The following is a 19,959-nucleotide window of genomic DNA, read 5'->3' as shown; positions in this document are numbered from 1 at the left end:
GGAGCGATGGAGATGCAGTCGTACTACGCGAAGCTGCTGGGGGAGCTGAACGAGCAGCGCAAGCGGGACTTCTTCTGCGACTGCAGCATCATCGTGGAGGGGCGCATCTTCAAAGCGCACAAAAACATCCTCTTCGCCAACAGCGGCTACTTCCGAGCGCTGCTGATCCACTACATCCAGGACAGCGGGCGGCACAGCACCGCCTCGCTGGACATCGTCACCTCCGAGGCCTTCTCCGTCATCCTGGATTTCCTTTACTCCGGGAAGCTGGATCTCTGTGGGGAAAACGTTATTGAGGTGATGTCTGCGGCTAGCTATCTGCAGATGACCGATGTGGTCAACTTCTGCAAAACGTATATAAGGTCGTCGTTAGATATTTGCAGGAAAATAGAGAGAGAAGCTGCTTTCTATCAGGCGGATAGCGGGAGCGCTAGCTCTGCGAGAGAGGGCACCTCGTACAGCTCAAAGAGCCAGTGCTCTGCCTCTGTCTCTTCCCTGCAGGAAAAGGGAAGGATTTTGGATTGCCAGAGAGATCCTCCCTGCGGCGAGTGCAGCAGCTGCCATCCCCTGGAGCTTGTGGTCAGAGACCCCTTGGGCAGCGGTTCTCCGGATGACGTTAATTCTTCGCTGCCCAAGGTGGTGGAACCCAAAGTCGAGTTTGACGCCGATGAAGTAGAGGTGGAAGTGGGCGAACGGCTGCCGCAGTATCCGACTCCGCTGTCCCTCGAGCAGATGGAAGAGGGGCTGCACGGTGGGCAGGCGATGGACCTGGCCTGCAATAACTATCACATGAAACAATTCCTAGAGGCCCTGTTGCGCAACAGCTCAGCTCAGAGAAAGGATGACGTGGTTCACCACTTTGTCCGGGGCTTTGAGGGTAGGACAGAGGATGCAGGGGTAGCCATGAGTTCCATGATGGACATTCACAGCGACTGGTATGGTGAGGACACAGGTGAGAGGACTCCGGGGGGGTGTAGTCTGTGTAATCGAGGAGGAAAACGCTTAGTTGTGCGACTTCCTTTGTTACTCTAGTTCTTGTTCAGGAATACATTGCTGAATATTATGCCGTAGCAAAATAAACGATTGTTCTGGACTTCAAAAGAAAGCTGTACTCGTTTATTCAGTGCAGCGTTCGAGAGGTAAGTATTGGGAACAGCTTTTACAGTCCCTTTGAAACAGATCCTGGAGCTTGGTGTTGGTGACGCTGCTTTAATAAACAATCTCACTTGGGACCTTGTTGAATGGCAGGTGAATTTTTAAAAAGAATCTTCCTCTGATAATGTTAGTGGTGTAAAGAGCAGTCAGAAGGAGAAGTTGAGCTGCCACAAGAGGGATCTGCTGTAGAACCTGGCAGACCAGGCATAGCTCATACCACTGGAGCTCCTGCCAGCCTGTCAGTTCTGGATGATAGCCTGTTTGGCAGATATCAATTTTATTCGATACTGAGTGATACCTGGGACTTCTTTAAGAGCGCTGAAAGCTGTAAACTCTGTGGTGTTGCACAAAGACCAGACTTAACTTTTACCTCTAGAGGCAGACTTGCTTTTCAGCTGCTGTCACCTGAGGTTCCGCTGCCTTCCCAAGCCCAGCGTCTGTCGGCATGTCTCATGCTGGCGGGAATGTCTCCTAGCAGCGGTGTCAGGGATCTGGAGAAGAAGGAGGTCGTGTCCATATACGTTTCTCCTGAAGTGGACAAGGATTTCGGCATTTTATCTGCTTACTGTAATGGGGGCACACGACTTGCCTCGTCCAAACAGCCCTACGGAGACGGGAGGTGGCTCCGACAAACACTGCAAGTGCTATCGTTGTTTGGGACATGACAGATGCAATAATGGTGTGGGCAACAGATGGGAAATCTTTCGCTGAGTGTTCTACTCCAGATAGCAAGCTGGCATTCATGTCGTTTCCAGATCAAGCCAATAAACTCAATGTTATCTCCCACTGCTTTAGAATAAGGAATCTGATGAAATCACAAACCCAGTCTTCCAGTCACCAAAGACTAAAGTTACCAGAACAGAGTGCTGTCACCAGATCATGCCTATGGTTTTTGACATATAGCAAGGCAAGAGCATCTAACACACAAACTTTGCTTACTTTTTTCCCTCTTAAATTCAGGCTGTTAATGGATCACTGAAAGGGAAACGCTTCTAGAATTTCATAGAGAACATCAGGTGTTACAGCAACGTATTAGAAATGTTAATGGTAGATGTGCCTTGAATAGGAGTGGAGGTAAAACCCCCAAATTTTACATTCTGTTATGTTTCTCTGCTAAAACTGAACATTGTAAGCATTTAGTAGGATGGAAGTATCTCTTCTCAGCTTTCAGTGGTCCCGCTATCTTAGCGTTTTCACAAGACACCAGGAATGAGAAATGGAAAGGCCTGATAAGAGAATGGTTCTTTCGTGCATTCAGGCTGACAAATGAGGTAAATGCCACTTACCTGCAAGTGTCCACATCTGTTCCAGTCATCCTGCTCCCCTTCACAGCTGATGGGCGGTAAACGGGCACCTCTGGAGAGCCTGGAAGCAAGGCAGGTCTAAGAACTGCTTTTCTTTTTTTTTTTTTTTTTTCTTTGAAACAGAGCTCTAAAGGGATTAGCAATACCTTGTGAAGGTCCAAAATTGGGTAAGAAGAACTTCACTCCATAATCAGACGTTAATACTAGGCACTCCTTTTTTTGAGGCTGAGTTGGACACACCTTAGTATGAGGAATGTTCTACAGCCCCACCTACTTTGGTGTGACTGTTCAAGAGCTCAAAGCTTGATACGCAAACGCTTCCCTGAATCAGTACCTGAAACAGGGAAAACTAATCTTTTAGTTTAGTATAACATCTCAACCTTTACGCTGAAAAGGAAGCTCATATCTGGGCTGATACTGGAAAACTTGGCAATACCCATCTTCATGCAAAAGGTGATCTTCAAATTTAATTCTCTCTTTTTGCATCTGACTTCATAAATGGCGTATTACTTGTGTGTGTATGGTCTGATTGTAGGAAAAGTAAAATACCATCAGCAAATGCATTGGAGTCCTTCCTCTTGTTATTTCCAACAGCAAGGCTAAAGTGAATGGCAGTAGAAACAAGCATTTGTATTTTTAGATGAGTTCCCCACATCTAAATTTATGCACATTGTAAAAGCACATGGGAAACATTGCACTACTTCTACCTGTAATTTATGTTAAAGATTTTAGTTTCTGGTGCTGTTTAACACTAATGGTATCTAAAAAAAAAAGAAAGTAGGAGACTTTGTGTGGCTGAGAGAGTGCAGAGACTCCACTGCACTAATAGCAAATTTTTTGGCACTTAATTAAATTTGTTTTTCTGTTGTGAGCCAACTCCCTGAGAATATCAGCTATGTAAGTATAGGTGAGCTGATTTTCAAGGGACTTGATCATCTGCAGCTTCGTGAATGCCTTCTGAAATTGTGTGACCTGCAGAAATTCCAGGTAAGGCAAATACAAAGAGAGGGAAAAGTCAAGTTATCTTGGCTCAGATTTGCAGCCAGGAGGATAAGAAGCCGACATGGCTAACGTTGGTGAACTGCCTAACCTAATGCACTGTGTTTTTCTTCCAAAAGGTGATGTGTTAGTTGTGCCAATCAAGCTTCACAAATGCCCGTTCTGCCCCTACACGGCTAAGCAGAAAGGAATACTGAAGCGGCACATTCGCTCTCACACAGGTGAGAGACCCTACCCCTGTGAGACGTGTGGGAAACGTTTCACTCGGCAGGAACACCTTCGGAGTCATGCCTTAAGTGTAAGTTTGAAAGATTATACCTATCAGGAAATTTTAAAAAGCTTTTGGCATTTCCCGATCGTATTTCCCAACATACGTTGGACAAAATGATTGTTGCCAATGTGAGAGAAACTTTTCTAATAATAAGTTTAAGCCACTGATGCTTGGTTCATTAGTACTTGTGTAGCTCCAAATCCTTGTCCATGGAAACGTGATGGGGTCATCTGCCCTTTAGCTTAAAGGAATTAATTCTATTTCTTTAGATATCAGGAAGAATTTCTTTCCAGAGAGGGTTGTGAAGTATTGGAACAGGCTGCCCAGGGAGGTGGTGGAGTCCCCATCCCTGGAGGTGTTTAAAAACCGTGTGGATTTGGTGTTGAGGAACATGGTTTAGGGACCCTGACAGTGCAGGGGGAATGGTTGGACTCGATGATCTTGAAGGTCTCTTCCAACCAGACGATTCTATGATTAAGCACAGATGTTTTTCTGTTCTAGGAATAGATGCAACCCAGCACCCCAGAAGGAGCTAAAGCAAGAAGACATGTTGCCTTTTTTACCGTAATGTTTTGTTTTTAACTTCAGGTGCATCGATCAAACAAGCCAATTATCTGTAAAGGTTGCAGGAGGACGTTCACCAGTAGCCTGTCTCAAGGATTACGCCGCTTTGGCTTGTGCGACAGCTGCACTTGCGTGACCACTACCCACGAGGACTCGATGCCCATTAACCTCAGCTTAATGGAACCTTCATCAGAAGGCCAGGAGAAAGGTGATGCCGATAACGATTGGCCCATCTATGTGGAGTCTGGGGAGGAAAACGATCCCGCTGATGATGATGATGCTGATGGTGATGACAAGCGGGAAATCCACAGGAGCTTATCAGACCGAGAAACACTTATGTAGCAGCGAGAGGAGAGTGGGAGCGTTGAAAGTGTCTCCCTGACAGCGGTCGGTCTGCAACAGAAAACTGCGTATTTGCCCCATTAGTGAGACTCTGCTGGTTTCTATTATTCTGTTTTTTAATAGAAGAGTGGGGAGAATTGGAATTTTTAATACTTTTAAGTTTTCAGTGCTGTGCACCAGAAATCTGTGAAGAATCTTCTCTCTGGGGTTCACAGAGGTTGTACTTGAGCAATTCCCAGTGGTGTCTCTGCCTACGAGTTTTGGTTTTGCAGGTGGAACATCTCTGTTTTGTTTTGATAACAGGTTTCTTCAAATAATGCTGTCGTGGTCCTTAATCCTGATCCGAAAGGGGCACCGTCTTTTCTCTGAAGGTTACATTAAAAGAAATGCAGTTTTCATCCACTACCTTGGGACTTTTCTGAACTAAGTTGTGATCCTTTTGTATGAGGACAGTATTCTCTAAATTGTAAACCTTAAGTATTTGCTTAGACTGGCTTTGACCTGGAAACCAGGGCAGACAAGCCAGGATAACAAAAATATGCTGCTGCTGCAAACATAGACAGTAAGAATAAATATATTTCACATGTCCTTAATTGCAGGTATTTAGGGAACGAGCTTCTCTTTCTGAATACTTTTTACTGCATCTTCCTCTCTCAAGAGCTCGGACTACAGATCTTCAGATGTGTCTTTAATGTCATTTAGACATTCGTAGTCTTGGCTCAAGAAATACGAAGCACACATGGTGTCTAGTGTCCTGGTCTCTAAGTTGAGGCCAAGTGAACTGCCCAGTTCTCTTCAGCTTTTCACAGTACAAGTTGAAAGCTGTCCATCAGGTTACTTGGGAATTCTGATTCTGGTGGATTAAATAGCCAGGTTTACAGCTGGTGTAGCTGAGGAGCAGTTAAATATCAATATCTGAGCTATGCATATAAACCAGCTCTGAATACCCTTTTTGAAGCAATTGGGTAGGAGATCTCAGAAATTTTTACTAGCCTTTTTGTATGCAAATCCTTTTTTACTGTATTTTCTTTTAGTCGTTGGCGATCCTTCTCATGGTTTATGTTGTCATGTGAATTTATCTTTTCCTTTTTTTAAAAAAAAAAAACACCTCCAATGTGAACCTCCTGTGTCTTTGCTGGGAGAGATGAAAGCTGGCTTTCAAAGGAGGTGAAATTTTTTACCTTTCCAGTACCAAGTTGATGTAAACTATCTAAAATCAAGCTGGGAAGCTTTAGAAGAAAGTGCACCACCAACAGAAAGCCTGTTTGATTCTGGGTAACCTACGGTTTCCTCATGAAGAGACAAAACTGAAATATACTGTGAAATAAGACTGTTAATGCTTCTTTACTATGTTGTGCTTAAGTGTTTCATGAAAAGGCAAATTGTAAACGAGTCTTCCTAGCTGGAGTAAGTGCTAGATGAGGAGCCTGTAGACAGGCATGGCTGGCAAAGAAAGAGCAGTTCCTCCCACTTAACAAGGCAGTGCTTCTTGAGGTTTGTAGTGTAAAGGAAGACTTTACACTTGGCAAACATTAGATGGGACCTAAAAAGCAAAGAGCCCTCTGATTTAACCAGTTGGGTTTTTTTTTTCATACCTTGTGCTTTTATTTTACATGCTGCCTACAAACAAGTCAGCTTCTCTATCTGCTTCATCTACGTCTATAGTGATGTTGCAGTTTACTTGTGAGAGGTGATTCTGAAGTCAAAAATGCAGTTAAGAATTCACTGGCAGATGAGGAAAGAAGAAACAAGCTTCTTTTTAAACAAGTCACTTTGCTAGTGATTCCTGAAAACAGCAGAAGGTGGAGAGACTTGTTTTGAAATGTGTCTCTTGTTCTTGATAAGCGCCAGCTTCGCCAGAAGATACTGGCATCGTTTGCTACTTTTATTTTCTGTAACTGAAGTTGCACGAGCTTTCAGGAGTCCCTGTTCCAGGTCATCTGTAAATTTGGGTTTGTAATAGCTGAACAGTATCGTGGTGCTACACATCGGCGTAGAAAACTCTGACTGGGACAAGATCTTTAAAAAATTCAGGGCTCTAAAGCCCCTGTTTTAGTCATCTAAATTAAGACCGTCAAAGAGACAACTCATGGAGGTGCCAGGTTTGGAGCTGAGCTCCCTTGAAAATCCTGCTGTGGTTTTGGGTCCTTAGTGCTTTCGAAAATCTGAGCGAAACGTGGGCGTGTAAATCATACCGGCACGTTGGGAAGTGCCACTCCAGCCTACTGGCACGAGTCTTTTGGGCTATTTCTGTTGAGTACATCCAACATTGGAAGGTTTTTTTTTTTGTATCTGCTTTTCTGATAAAGGAAGGACTTCTGCGTGTGAGAACACCTGAAAGAGAGTCACGATATCTGTGTTTCTTAGGAGACTAATTTGCTGATGAAAGTGGGGTAAGAATGTAAATAGGAATCCAAAATGATATTCAGTGACCAGGCATCCCAATTTCTGGTCACTCTAGGATGAAAATGCCACTTCGTTGTAAATATTGGTAGAGGCCACTAGACTTGGAATATCAGCTGAGCGTGGCTCTGGCTAGTTGGCCACAATTAAATCACCGGAAGATTTGGCTTCTCCCATGGCTGAGCTGTGCTGAGGTGTGGGCCAGCTGACTCTGGAACTGTGACGACGTTCCGAGTAGGGAAAATTAACCTCTTGTGAAAGTCTGTGTGTAGTAAGAGCTGCAGGAATGACTGCAGAGACCTTCAGCGATGCTACTTCAACCCGTTTTCTTTGGTCTTAGAGATTGTTCTTGTGTGTCTTGTGCGTAGAGAATGGAGTCTGTGTAGCGCTGGGTGAGGGGTGCGGGTGGGGGGTACGCCGTTCACATTCCGGGTGGAAAATAACCACCGAAATTGATGTTTCCTGTTGATCTGTCATTGTGCTGCTTTGTTTTCAGTGGAGTCCTTCAGCCTTGGTATTTAGAAGAGGATGTAGTTTACCCACGTTCTTGTGACCAGATGTTCATGTAAACCTGTTCCACCTAGTCTTTGGATGTTTTTCCTGAAATCTTCCACGGTAGATCCAGCCTCTACAAGCTTTGAGAAAACGATGTAGCTGGTTCAAAATATTCATATGGTGCTTAATGAAGAATCAAAAATAATGTTTTTAGGGAAGTTATTTCTATCTAATCTCTTTCTCAAAGTTTTTTAAAGGCCATGCAGACTACGTGTCCTGAAGTCTTAGCTCTGCGTAAGTGACTTAGTTTAGGAGTATACGTTTTCACGTACTTTTGCACAGAATTTTACTGTATTTCAGTGAAAACATGGAAGGAATACATGCTGCGCTGGTATTCGTAACGCGTTTAACCTCTTGGTGCAAGACCTTGTAAACGTTCCAAATGTGGTCATTTAGTTTACTGATGTTTTGTAAGGAAGTTTCATAACCCAAGTCCTTTAGTCTAGTTTGAATGACAAATTCTTATAAACTGAACCTTATTTGTAGAAGTGACTTAACTATATTTGTGGATCTTGGAGCGTTCTGGAGCTTTTTGATTGTCTAGAAAATAAAACTCTCTGAGAGGGTTGCTTTGATTTTTTTTTTTTTACTGTTCAGAAGTTGACTGAGTAAACCTGAGAGTGTCTAGATTAAGGCTCACATTTCAATTTCTGGGAATTAAAAATTAATATATCCATTTCTGGCAACAGACACTTTGCAAGCAAGAATCAGATTCTTGGTAGGAAAGGATTAAAAGGATGCTGTCAACTTAAAACCCAGCCAGCTGGGTGGTTTTTTTTAAGAAAAGCTTTTATATTATGAACACTGACTTTGTTTCCTTACCAGTTTTTGTAGTTTTATAATCATCTTAACTTTTTAAACTCTTTTTAAAGCTTTTCATTTTTCATCCTGGGTGAGAAAAATCCATGCAACTGGGAAGCAGTCCCTGATCCTAGCGAGGAGAAAACGCTGTCAAATGCCTACAGTAAAGTGCAGGGGGGTGGGGGGAACAGACTCTCGAATATTCTTTCTAGGCAATTTGAATTATATTGCGTATTTCACAAAGAAGCTTTTTTAAACCTGCTTTTACAGCCCATGATATTTAAAACCTGTGTTTACCTGTTGATTTAGAATCTCCTGAATCAATGAAAACTGCAATAACCCTGTACGTCTTCTCACTGTTTTCATTCAAACAGTGAAATCTGTCCGCTTTTATTTTATTGGGATCTTTAGACGTTTTACATTTCAGAAGTGCCTGGGAATTATTAATATTTCAAAACTTGTTTATTATTGGGGTTTTTTAAAAAATCATCAAAACATTTTTGTTAGAATTAACGATTTTTTGGATCCAACTTAAGTTGACAGTGCCCTTTAACGTGCATGTAAAAATTGCTTTTCATCTCTGCCATGTAGGTCAGCGGAGCACTTTTAGTAAAACACAACCAGTGAGTGTAGCAACTTCTTTGTTTTCCATTAAATAGTTACAGGCAGCTATCTGGATACTAGTAAATTAAAAAGAAGAAAAAAAAATAATTTCAAAACAAAACACTCAACCTCCCCAAAAAAATCCCTCTCAAAACAATGTGCTGTACACAGCAACTTTAAACAGTCCCCAAATCTCCAAAGGCAACATGTGTGGCTTTAGATTGCCAGTCAAGATGCAAAATATTTTAGCTGTCAATAGATACAACTCCGTGCTTCTTACGTGCTTTTCGCATAACCAGCTGAGATGTCTGTGAGTGTACGTGTCAGGGTAGAGGAGAGAAAAACAAATTGAACCAAAGTTGAGAATTAATATGCATTAATATGTATTAATATGCACCACCTTCCAGGCAATTTTCCCTTTTTAAGGGGTGGGGACCAAATCTTTAAGTGCTTTTTGTAATGTTTTTTTTCTACAGTGGTGCATTACTGAGTTAGTCTTTATTGTATGTTAAATTGTGGATGTATTATATATGTTTCTATTGTTGTATGTAGTCTGGTTCTTTTATAGTTGAAGAACAGAAAGCATTAAATAAATCCTGCCATCAAATCTCGGACTTTTCCTAAGTTGTAAACCTCGTTTAGAAGACGGCCTGCTGGGTTAGTTGGGTGTGCTGCCAGATGGAAGATTCCTCCTGTACTCAATGTTTTAGGACAGTGTATGATGATTTCCCTTTTTTTTTAAAAATGAAGTGATCCCCTGGTGCCCTGGAGGCTGAACAAGCATTTGTATTTGTACTGGAAGACAAGGATGCTGCTTGGGATCTTTGTGAAGAACCAAACTGCAGAAATCACGGTGAGTCTCTGGGCTTGGGCACACGGAAAGCCGATGGCAGTAAAGGTGATGCCAAGGCAGATGAACTCAACCCAAATATAAGCTGGCAGCGTGTAAGATGAAAATTGTAAACTCATTCTTAATTAATTTCTGGTGTCTTGCTTATTCCCCTATCTCCAGACCATGTCTACGTAACTTGAAAAGCTCTTTCATTCTGACGGGGATATGGTCTTATCTCGCATACTTTGTATTCCTCGAGGCATTAGGTCCTGGAACACTGAAAAGTTTCGTGACATGGAATGATTAACAACTCGCCTATTATCTACTAAAAAAATATATATTTTTATGTTATGCAGAATTTTTCAAAAGCTTTTCAACAAACAGAATGTTCTCAGAAAATTACTCTTCCTTTAAGAGGTATAACACTATTTTAAAAGCTACAATTTTTGCAAGAGCATGGATGAAAATTCCTGCCGTTCACATTTTCTCATTAAATGGATTTTTAGATCCAGTGCAAAAAAAAAAAAAAGTAAAAAAGGCAACTATTTAATTCCCTAAGTACGGTACGTTTCTGATCCAGTGGAAGAAAAATGCAGCTATTTCTTCAATGGTAGAAAAAGAAAGAAATTGTGTTGCTTTAGCCCAAGGTTATATGCAATTTTACTTATATTTTCAAAATTTAAAATAAAAACCTTGGTAAATGCATATTACTGGTGTTACTGTTAATTACATTTGGTTACCAAAACCCAAATAAGACAATGCAAAATTTATGTTAATAATGTTTGTATCAGCACTAACAATGTCGTTTTTTAAAAGTAAGTTGTAAATTGTTCTCTGAAAAGCCAATTAGTCTTGCTTTGCAACGCGTCTCCTGGGAGAAGCAGCCCCTCCACATAGTTGCCAAGTTCATTCCCACTGGATAAACTCTCCAAACAATATCTCTACTTCACGTGGAAGTTTCTTGGCTAGAAACAGTAACTCTAAAATTTAGAAATTGCAAAACAAAGGACTAGATTAAGCTACTAAATATATTTCTAGAACCAGTAGATTGTTTGTGATGTGTTATTGTGCAAAACAGGATGAAATCAGTCCCTGTGTGTGACAAAACCAAAGACTCTTCCATGGCTTTTCCAGCTGCACTGCGCAGACTCCTGGGCAAGGTTTCTCAAGTATTCTGAGTAAAGCACTTGTAACATCTTTAAAAATTCGAATTAAGCTACCCTAGATACCACTGCATTTTTGTTTCTACTTTAAAAATTCTATTACCTGTTCCTAGCAGGTAATAGTTCCTACAGTAGTTCCTACAATGTTAGGTTCTTTTTAAAAGGAAGTTTTCATCAAATTACATAATTTGGGCATGGATCAAAAGAAAATATGTGGAATGTTATCTAAAAAGAGGTGCTACCTAGTTGAATTGACCAGGCAAAACCAAACTTCAGAGGAATGAATTCAAGCAGTCCTAAAACCTGATACTGCAAATAATTTTTCTGGTTTCTCTTAAACAATCCAAGCGATTGTTTAATTGTTTGTCGTCTTTACTTCTCAATACCAGAATCAGTAACTGAAAGTTCATGTTAGTTGGCAACAAACTAAATTCTATGAAATTCTTCAACTCAAGACTTTTGAGTCAAAATCGGTTGCTTTATGGAAGAATAAGACAAGCGATATTTTTACCTGAACACTCTTCCAGTCTCCTACAATTTGTGACAATTTGTGGACTTCTGAAAGCACCAGACATTTCTGTATGTGGCTCTGGAGCCTCTCTCACGACCACGTCTAGCACACCCCTGTAAGACTGACCAACGCTTCCCATCCACCACAGCCTATGGCAGGCAGTTCCAGTGCCTAACTGCATCTTATACACGGAACCACATCCTCCAGTTTGCCCCAACTCTGCCACCCGCTACCTTCCTTCACTGTCACCTTCCTCTTATGCAGGAACACGCGGTGAACAAACAGTCCCCACTGATCCTCTCATGATTTTATAGATTTCCACGGATGTCACCTGCTTCATTTTTCTCCTAGTTTGGATACCTCTCACTCCACAGACATTTCTGCGAAGCTGTGCTGGACTTTTATCGTTTCCCTTTTCCCTCTCTGCACCATTTCAGGTTCCTGTACATGCCTTTTGAAATGAGTGACCCCGGGGCTGCACCCCACAAGTGTGCAGTCCTCATTAATGGTTGGGAGCTGCGAGAGGCTGGGTGCTACAGTTGTGTCTCTGGGCCGACTTTGGAGTCAGTTCTGCTAACACGTTCTTTAGACTTTGATGCAAAAACAAGATAAATGACATTAAATTTGCAGGTGACACTGATCAGAGGATGACTATGGACTGGCAATGTGACATGGCTGGAAAAAGCTGGTTGGTTGTAGGTACACCAGGTTGAAATGTTCTCAGTTGATAATTAACACCGTTGCCCAGTGGACTGAAAAGATTCATGCGAAATACTGTGTAAATTCCATTCACTTTCATGTTCAAGAATGATTAATCGAAGCTGGTCAGGTACAGAGTGGAGTCTTACACGAGCAGAATGGGTCTCATGAAACATTTTAAAAGCGTGGCCTGCCTTTGAAAGGAGATGGGTCCACAAAACTATGGATGTTTATTAAAAACGGGGAATTAAGCTGGTGAAAAATATTATTACAATACAAATGCATACAAACTGAATATGAATAAATGTATATGATATACTGGGAGAAGGTTTCTAACTATCAGAGGACAAAGCCTTTAGATGTCTTTTTATTTTGCTATAGTGGGGAAAGGAACGTAAATTGTTCCAAGATGGAATGTCTTAAATTTATTGAAGGGAAGGCAAAAAAGGACACAAAGGATACAGCTGAGACAGAATGGCTTCCATGGGAAAACAAGTATTTATGAGAAATAACTGGGGTGTCAAGAGCACAGAAAAGACCCTGGTGGCAAGAAGAGGAAGGAGAAAGACACCAAACTTCGAAAAAAGAGAAGGTGAGACGTTCAGGTACTGGGATTTAAGATTTTTTATATTTTTTTTCAGATGATAAGAGATATTAACAGGGAAAAAAAAAAAAAGTTACATGTCCTTTGAGGACGCTGCAGGCGCGTTAAAGAAGGATTTGGGTCACGGAGGCCTCTGCTATGGATCAGGGTGCGAGAAGGCAGCATTTAGGGCGTCACGGCCCCTCCCGGGCAGCGTGTGGGTGTGGGCAGCGGCGGCAGCGGCGGCCGCGGGGCGATGGGGCGGAGGGAGCCGCTGGGCTGCGCCTGCGATCGGTGCGTTGCCCCTTTAATTGTGTCCCCAGCCCTCGGGCGTCTCTGTCCGACGCCCACGTCAGCAAATACCTTTTGTTTCCCTCCCGTTCAACGGGCGCCCAGGGCTCGGGGCTGCGGGACCGGCGCGGAGCCTTCAGCCACCGCCGAGCCCCGACGCGGGGCCGGGGACCCCGCATCCTCCGCCCGTTCCGCTCCGCTCGGCTCAGCGGCCGCCGCCCGCAGGACCCAGCCGGTGAGTGGCGGCTCCGGCACGCCGGCAGGCCAGACCGGGCGTCGGGATCGGGGGGCGGAAGCGGCCCCGGAGCGAGCCGCGCTGCGAGGGGCAGCGAGGGGCGGCCCCGCTCCCGCAGTCTCCGAGGGCGCCGGGGCCCGGCCGCGCTGGCAGCCGCCCACGGAGCCGATCGTGCTCGGGCTGCACCGCGTCCTCCGCGGGCGCCATTTGCAGCCCCGGGCGCGGCAACAAAGGGGCTGCGCGGGAGCAGGAGCGGGCGGCGGGTGCGCGGCGAGAGGGGCCGCGCCGAGGGGCGGCCGGGGCGCTGCCAGCGCGGGGAGGCTGCGGGCAGCGCGGGCGGGAGCGGCTCGGGCCACGCCGGGCGCCCGGCACCGGGCGGCGGCAGCGTGGCGGGCAGCTCCCGCGGCGCCGGCGGGGCGGCAGCCCGGGCTCCGCCAGCGCGGGCGACTCCGGGCTGCGGCCCGGCCCGTCCCGGCGGAGGGCAGCGCGCAGGCGGGCACAGCGCTGGCGGGCGCCGGTGCTGCGGTGCCGGCGGCGGGAGCGGGGGCAGGAGCCCGCGGAACCGGGAGGCGCCTCCGCGCTTTGGCGGGCGGGTCCGGCGCCGTCGGGCGTCCCGGGCTGCCCATGGTCGAGCGACCAATTGGGCCGGGCGTGCGGGTGAGTGACGGCGGCCTCCGCCAATGGCGGGGCAGCCCGGGCCGGGAGGGCTGCGCCCGCCGGGGCTCTGCCGCCGAGTCCCGTTCGTGCCCCTTTGGGCAACGGGGGCTGGTGCCCGGCCGGAGCGGGGCGATGCGGTAACGGCCGCCCAAGGCGCGGACACGGTCCTTAACGGCAGCTGCTGGAGCGCTCTTGGTCTGGGTGGGGAATGACTGGAGGCTGTGGAGCTGCCAGCGAGTAGCACACATCGCCTCCTGCATCCTTTGGGAAGGGGATGCTCCTGGATGTAGCACGCACGTCTCTGCTAGATAATGCGTGCTGGTTTGTGTGGCTTTTTCGTCATTCTCTTTTTGGAAAAAGAATGTACGATTGTGCATATTTTCATTTAAATATATTTCTAGACTTAAATAAATGAACTTATTTGTAAAGATCTCTGTAAAATTGAGTCTGGCGTCTTTGGCTGAGTCGCACAACGCTGAAGTCGGGAGTCTAATTTTCTTTATTTTTTAGAGCGACGCTTCACTTCGTCTGTTTTGGAATGGAGATTTCTTCTCACCAGTTTCACCTCTTGCAGCAACTAAATGAGCAGCGCAGGCAAGACTTGTTCTGCGACTGCAACATCCTGGTGGAGGGAAAGGTCTTCAAAGCACATCGCAATGTGCTGTTTGCCAGCAGCGGCTACTTCAAAATGCTCCTTTCGCAGAGCTCCAAGGAGACGAGCCAGCCAACAACCGCTACTTTCCAGGCATTTTCTCCTGACACGTTTACAGTTATTCTAGATTTTGTGTATTCAGGCAAACTGTCTCTCACTGGTCAGAATGTGATCGAAGTCATGTCGGCCGCTAGCTATCTGCAGATGACCGATGTTATCAGTGTGTGTAAAACGTTCATTAAGTCGTCGCTGGACATCAGTGAGAAGGAGAAGGATCGCTACTTCAGCCTCTCGGACAAAGATGCAAACTCGAACGGCGTGGAGCGATCCTGCTTGTACAGCGCAGGCTGGAGGGCGGAGAGCAGCCCCCCGCATTCGCACTTGAGTCCGGACCAAGGGACATGTATGATGGGTGGAAACACTTGGAGCAATTTCAGCTACTATCCGACTTCTCAAAGAAATGCCCAGCAGCAGCTGTCCAAACATGAGCAGCGGCAGGATTCCATGAAGAAATCCCGGCACCTGGGACTGCAGCAGCCTTCTGACATTCCTCACTATAAATCAAGCAAACTGGAGGACAGGGCTGCTGAGCCCGCTGGCCATATTACTCAGTCTGAGGAGCAAGTTCAGATCGAAGCAGAAGTTGAATCCCCTCACGTGGGATACCAGTATGGCCAAGGGTCTGACGTGATGCCGAGGAGCTTGGCTGTGTCACAGCAGGAGCACGAATCGCCCCGTTCTTCCAGTAAATCGAAGTCCTCGAAAGTGGATGAGCAGTACGCGAGCATGCCCTCCATCCTGAGTGTCATGGGCAGCTGGGCTGAAGGTAAGAGGGGGTCTAATGCTGTAGGCACATGTTCATCTGCCAGCCGTCTCTTCTGCCCGTGAGGAAATGTACTTTACTGAACATTACTGAGTGTACAGTTGCCCAAAAGACATCTGTGTTGTCTAGAACTGTAAGTTTGGAAACTCTTTTTTGCTAATTTAACAGTTTTTTAGTAATTGTGAATGATGGAAGCACCTGGTTTAGTAAAACTAGTCTTTCAAAATACGTGATCTTTCGTGTCTCTACAGCTTCATCTTGCAAATTTAAGTCATGATCTTTTGGGATATTGTTAAGCTCATTTTAATACAGCTAATGGCTCACTCCTTTTCCTTTGTTGCACTCCTGTGTAATTTACAGGAAAACAAGATCTTTGTACTTGAAAAGACCTGTGATTTTTTTTTTTTAATAAAAGTGATTTGCTGTTCTGCTCATAGAATGCCTTTTCCCAGAGCTCTACATGACTTAGACATGTTATGACTTGCTGTATGGTTTTTTTTAATCGCATTATTTTCTAACAGATGATCTGCCCAGGATGAGGTTCAAGTGCCCATTCTGCACCCATGTGGTGAAAAGAAAAGCAGACCTGAAGCGTCACCTTCGCTGTCACACAGGAGAGCGCCCTTACCCCTGCGAGGCATGTGGGAAAAGATTCAGCAGGCTGGATCACCTAAGTAGCCATTTCCGAACAGTATGTAATTTTAGTAACTGCATGATTTGTTCAATGTATAAATCTGTCTCAGTATAATTAAGCACAGTACAAGTGTATCTGGTTGATGTATTGACTCCCGTAAAGAAGAGGTGATGGAAAATTAATCTGGTTTTGTGGAAGTCGATTTGAAGCATAATTTGTATGAAAGGGGATGAATTTCTTTGTTAATTGGTGGCTCGCTAAGCAAGACCTGCAGTAGAGCTTAAGTGGGCCATCACAACGCCTGTGAGTGTTTCATTTTTAACCTTTGGTGGCTGTCTCTTGGAATGAGTTAACACTACCATTTGATGCTACTCCAGCCCTACTTTTTGTCATCTTAAAACCCACTTCTTTGTGGCTACATTATGAATTTTATTCGTTTCAATTTTCCCAGATTCATCAGGCTTGTAAGCCTATCTGCAGAAAGTGTAAACGCCACGTGACGGAGCTGACAGGACAAGTGGTCCAAGAGGGGACAAGGCGTTACAGACTCTGTAATGAGTGTTTGGCTGAAGCTGGCATAGACAGTATTCGCATTGACTTGGAGGCTGAAGCACCCCTTGAATTCCCACAGGATGGGGATAAGGATTCCAGGTGGCACTATGGGGAAGACAACAGATCTGATGTGGAGATTGTGGAGGACGGGTCGAACGACTTGGTCATTCAGCAAGTAGATGACAGTGAGGATGAAGCAGATGAAAAGGAAGTAAAACCAAATATTAGGTAGTTGCAAGACAAGAATTAGGATTCCATGTAAGAGGGAGAATGTACTGTCTTGCCCATAAGCCCTCCACCAGCCTGTTGCTAATCATACAGGGACGTTCTGGTTTCTCTTGAACAGGTCCAGACTTGCATGTATTTATGGACATGCCGTTAAGTCCGTCCTTAGTTTTGTCACCAGAATACCCATACTTCGCTTCATTAGAAAGAATCCATCCTTAACTGAAATAATAGATGAACAAGGAAACTGATGTACCACATGGATTTTTATAGTAGACAATTGGTTACTTCTAAAAACCTCTTTCAAGGGAGTGAGGTCTAAGTACTTAAAAAAAACCCAAACAAACAAACCTACACAGCAGTGTAAATTGCCCACTTTTTAAACTTGTAGAGATGTGGGTTTTATATGTAATCTGGTGATAAACAAAGTCTAAATACCCTACACACCAGAACATAAAGAAAACCTCTCTGCAGTATTCAGAAATGAAGGTAATCTTCAACGAAATTTCATGAATTCTTCATATATGATATGGAAAAAAGGCAGCTAATTAAGGAAAAGCATGTAAAAATGTTTTAGCACATTCGTCTGGAAAAGCACTTTCTTGTAAAATTTATTGGAGTAAGGAGAATCTTTAGCAGATCCTTCATTCAAGACGTATTTCTTTACAAGAAAATAAACACATGAATGTTAGTCCTAGTCAACACATCAGAGAGAAAACTATTACAAACGTGGATCATTAATTGATGCCAGTAGATGTTTTATTCATTCTGAAAATTGGGAACTCAGACTGGGGTATGTTTTAATAAGCACTAGTAAAATACTCTTTTTTTTTTTTTTTTTCCCCCCCCCCCCCCCCCAACCTCTTAAAAGTGCCAGGCTGAGGTGACTGGTAGCCCTGCGTCCACAGCATTGCAATGGCAGTGTCAGCTTCTGCTTGCTAACAAGAAGGAAACAATCCTTACAAGGTTACTTTAGCTCTTGTTTTCCCTTTTTGTCCCCCATTTTACTTGCCCATAACAGTGGCAGAACAATTTGTACAGTATATATACTATATCATGAGAAATGGAACTGATGAGATCTTACGCCTGAAACCATTGACTGCTCTTGTTTGTGTTGACCTGTGCTCAGTTTAAACTGGTGAGTTTTAAGATGGAGTCATTATCAATTTATATATTCCCAAAGTCATTCGGTCACCAAGAGAACCTACTTTAACTGTTTTCAGTCTGTGCTGTACGCCGACGAGAACATGTACTGGAAGTTCTAGACATCATATTTGTGTACTTTCACCTACAGTTGGACTACAAGAGATGAGGTGACCGATGGTGAAGAAAGTTTACTTCTATAACAAAATAAGCCACTTTTTGTTTTGTTACTCACTGAGTTTATGTTAACCAGCACTGTACATGGGAGAGGAGCAGAAATATGCTCCTGGGGTGCTTCTACTCTGCGTTTTCATGGACAGACCTGGGTATTGATACAGTCTGCATCCTGTGATCATTGAACTCAATGGGTATAGGCTTAGAAAATTTTTTCTTTTTTTTTTTACAACTTTGTAAGCATGTTTGGCTGAAACCCGGGATTAATTACAGAACAGTCCCATATATATACTATATAATCTCTTTCCCAGGGACAGCTAAAAAGTCACTATTTTACTTTTATTTGTGTAAAAACTGTATAACCTTCTTAGTATCATCGTTACCAGAGAGCGCAGCGTTTTCATTCCAGGCTGCAGATGGCCAGCCTACAGGTCTCTGAAATGACAGCTCAGGTGCTTCCTTCTCAGTCCACAGTGTAGGCATCAAGTGCCCGTCCCCAGAAGTATTTTATTGCTTCTACAGAAATTATCGTCCGTTGGCTTAGGCTTGGGGAGGGAGGCGGAAGGGGGAAGCTTAGAAAACTTTCTGATGACCCACATGAAAACATCTTTTCCAAACAAGACTTACACTTGCCTCGATTTTATGTTACGCTTTGGTCAGCAGCCCACAGAATGGACTTGATGGGAACACAGATGGTTAATTTCTTGGAGCTGTTACTCCTAAAATGCGTACTATTAAATGGCTAAGAAATATTCCTGAGCAAACTTAACTAAGTCAAATACAGAACAAAGAAATATATAAAAGAATATGGGATGGCTTTGATCAAATTTCAAGAGAAAATGCTTGCTGCAATCAAACTGAATAGATTTTTCCGTTTCCCTTTACACTGAACAGTATGCACAATAAATTCCAGGCATCAGTGCCTGCCGTCCCAGAGCACAAAGTGGCTGCGATTAGTCTGTGTGTGTGTTTGGGGATGGATAAAGGGGAGGGGAAAATAAAGTGTCACTCCAGGCCTGAAATCTTAACTGCCAGCTGTAAAGCTGGGACTATTCAGTGTTTCTGTATACTGGGGGCATTTTCAGAAGCAAAGGGATTTTCGGATCAATACTCAATTCAGTTAGATACTGTAAATCTGAGAACAGTGAGGACCAGATGCTTCAGAAGAAGATGTGAAGTGGCTATAACAGGCAAATGGAGCAATCTATCCATATGAAGACATTTACTTTTTAAATATAGGCAGATTAATTGTTGATTTGCCTGGCAAACAACAGTTTTTACTCTTCTTGTACGCTATTCTCAGTAGCATAACTAGGTATCTGTAGTCATTTTTAAAGTATCTTACTAAGCTTGGAGTTTTAGCTCAAGACTGCAATTCCCACAGGTCAATTATGTTTTGTATTTTAAAAAGGTTACCATTCTTACATTTGTTGCCTTAATTTCAGTTGTTGTTCCCTTATTTTTGTATTGCAAGACAAGACAAATGTTCAGTGCCTTATTTTCTATGTCCTTCATTTTACATAGCCAGTCATGTATTTTTGCTTGGTTTTCTTTAAATGAAAGTAATCCTGTTTGTTTTCTTTTCATCTCCTTGCATCGCCTCTGCTGACTGTCTTCTTCACACTCCTGTTAGGATCACGTCCACTCATTAGCAGAAGTAACGTTTTCGTTCTTTACAAGGAGGAAATCAAAGACCATAGAGGGTTCTTCCCCACAGAACTTGATCTACCTGATGATAACCGATTTGAATGTGTTGCTTTTAGAACATTGCCAGGTCACAAGTAAGAC

General features: G+C 44.0%; 2 protein-coding genes across 3 annotated transcripts; both read left to right on the top strand.

Moving 5' to 3' along the window:
• The first annotated feature begins 6 nt into the window (after positions 1-6).
• ZBTB8B (zinc finger and BTB domain containing 8B) lies at positions 7-5,549 on the top strand. Its single transcript, XM_009978613.2, has 3 exons — positions 7-952; positions 3,578-3,756; positions 4,318-5,549. Exons 1-3 carry the CDS (start codon positions 7-9, stop codon positions 4,633-4,635), a joined length of 1,443 nt encoding a protein of 480 aa, XP_009976915.2. The 3' UTR covers positions 4,636-5,549.
• Positions 5,550-14,506: 8,957 nt separating this feature from the next.
• On the top strand, positions 14,507-16,861 carry LOC104371081 (zinc finger and BTB domain-containing protein 8A). 2 transcript variants are annotated; one of them, XM_086626215.1, is made up of 3 exons: positions 14,507-15,356; positions 15,965-16,134; positions 16,529-16,861. In XM_086626215.1, the coding sequence occupies exons 1-3, from the start codon at positions 14,507-14,509 to the stop codon at positions 16,859-16,861; spliced, it is 1,353 nt and encodes a 450-aa protein (XP_086482341.1). The 2 variants fall into 2 exon arrangements, with proteins under 2 accessions (XP_086482341.1, XP_009988124.2); XM_009989822.2 differs by having other exon boundaries at positions 14,507-15,446.
• The last annotated feature ends 3,098 nt before the right edge of the window (positions 16,862-19,959 follow it).

Source organism: Tauraco erythrolophus, chromosome 24 (genome assembly GCF_009769465.1).
Source record: "Tauraco erythrolophus isolate bTauEry1 chromosome 24, bTauEry1.pri, whole genome shotgun sequence".
Taxonomy (NCBI): Eukaryota; Metazoa; Chordata; class Aves; order Musophagiformes; family Musophagidae; genus Tauraco; species Tauraco erythrolophus.
The sequence above is the reverse complement of the archived record's forward strand: the minus strand, read 5'-3'. Positions and strand labels throughout refer to the sequence as shown.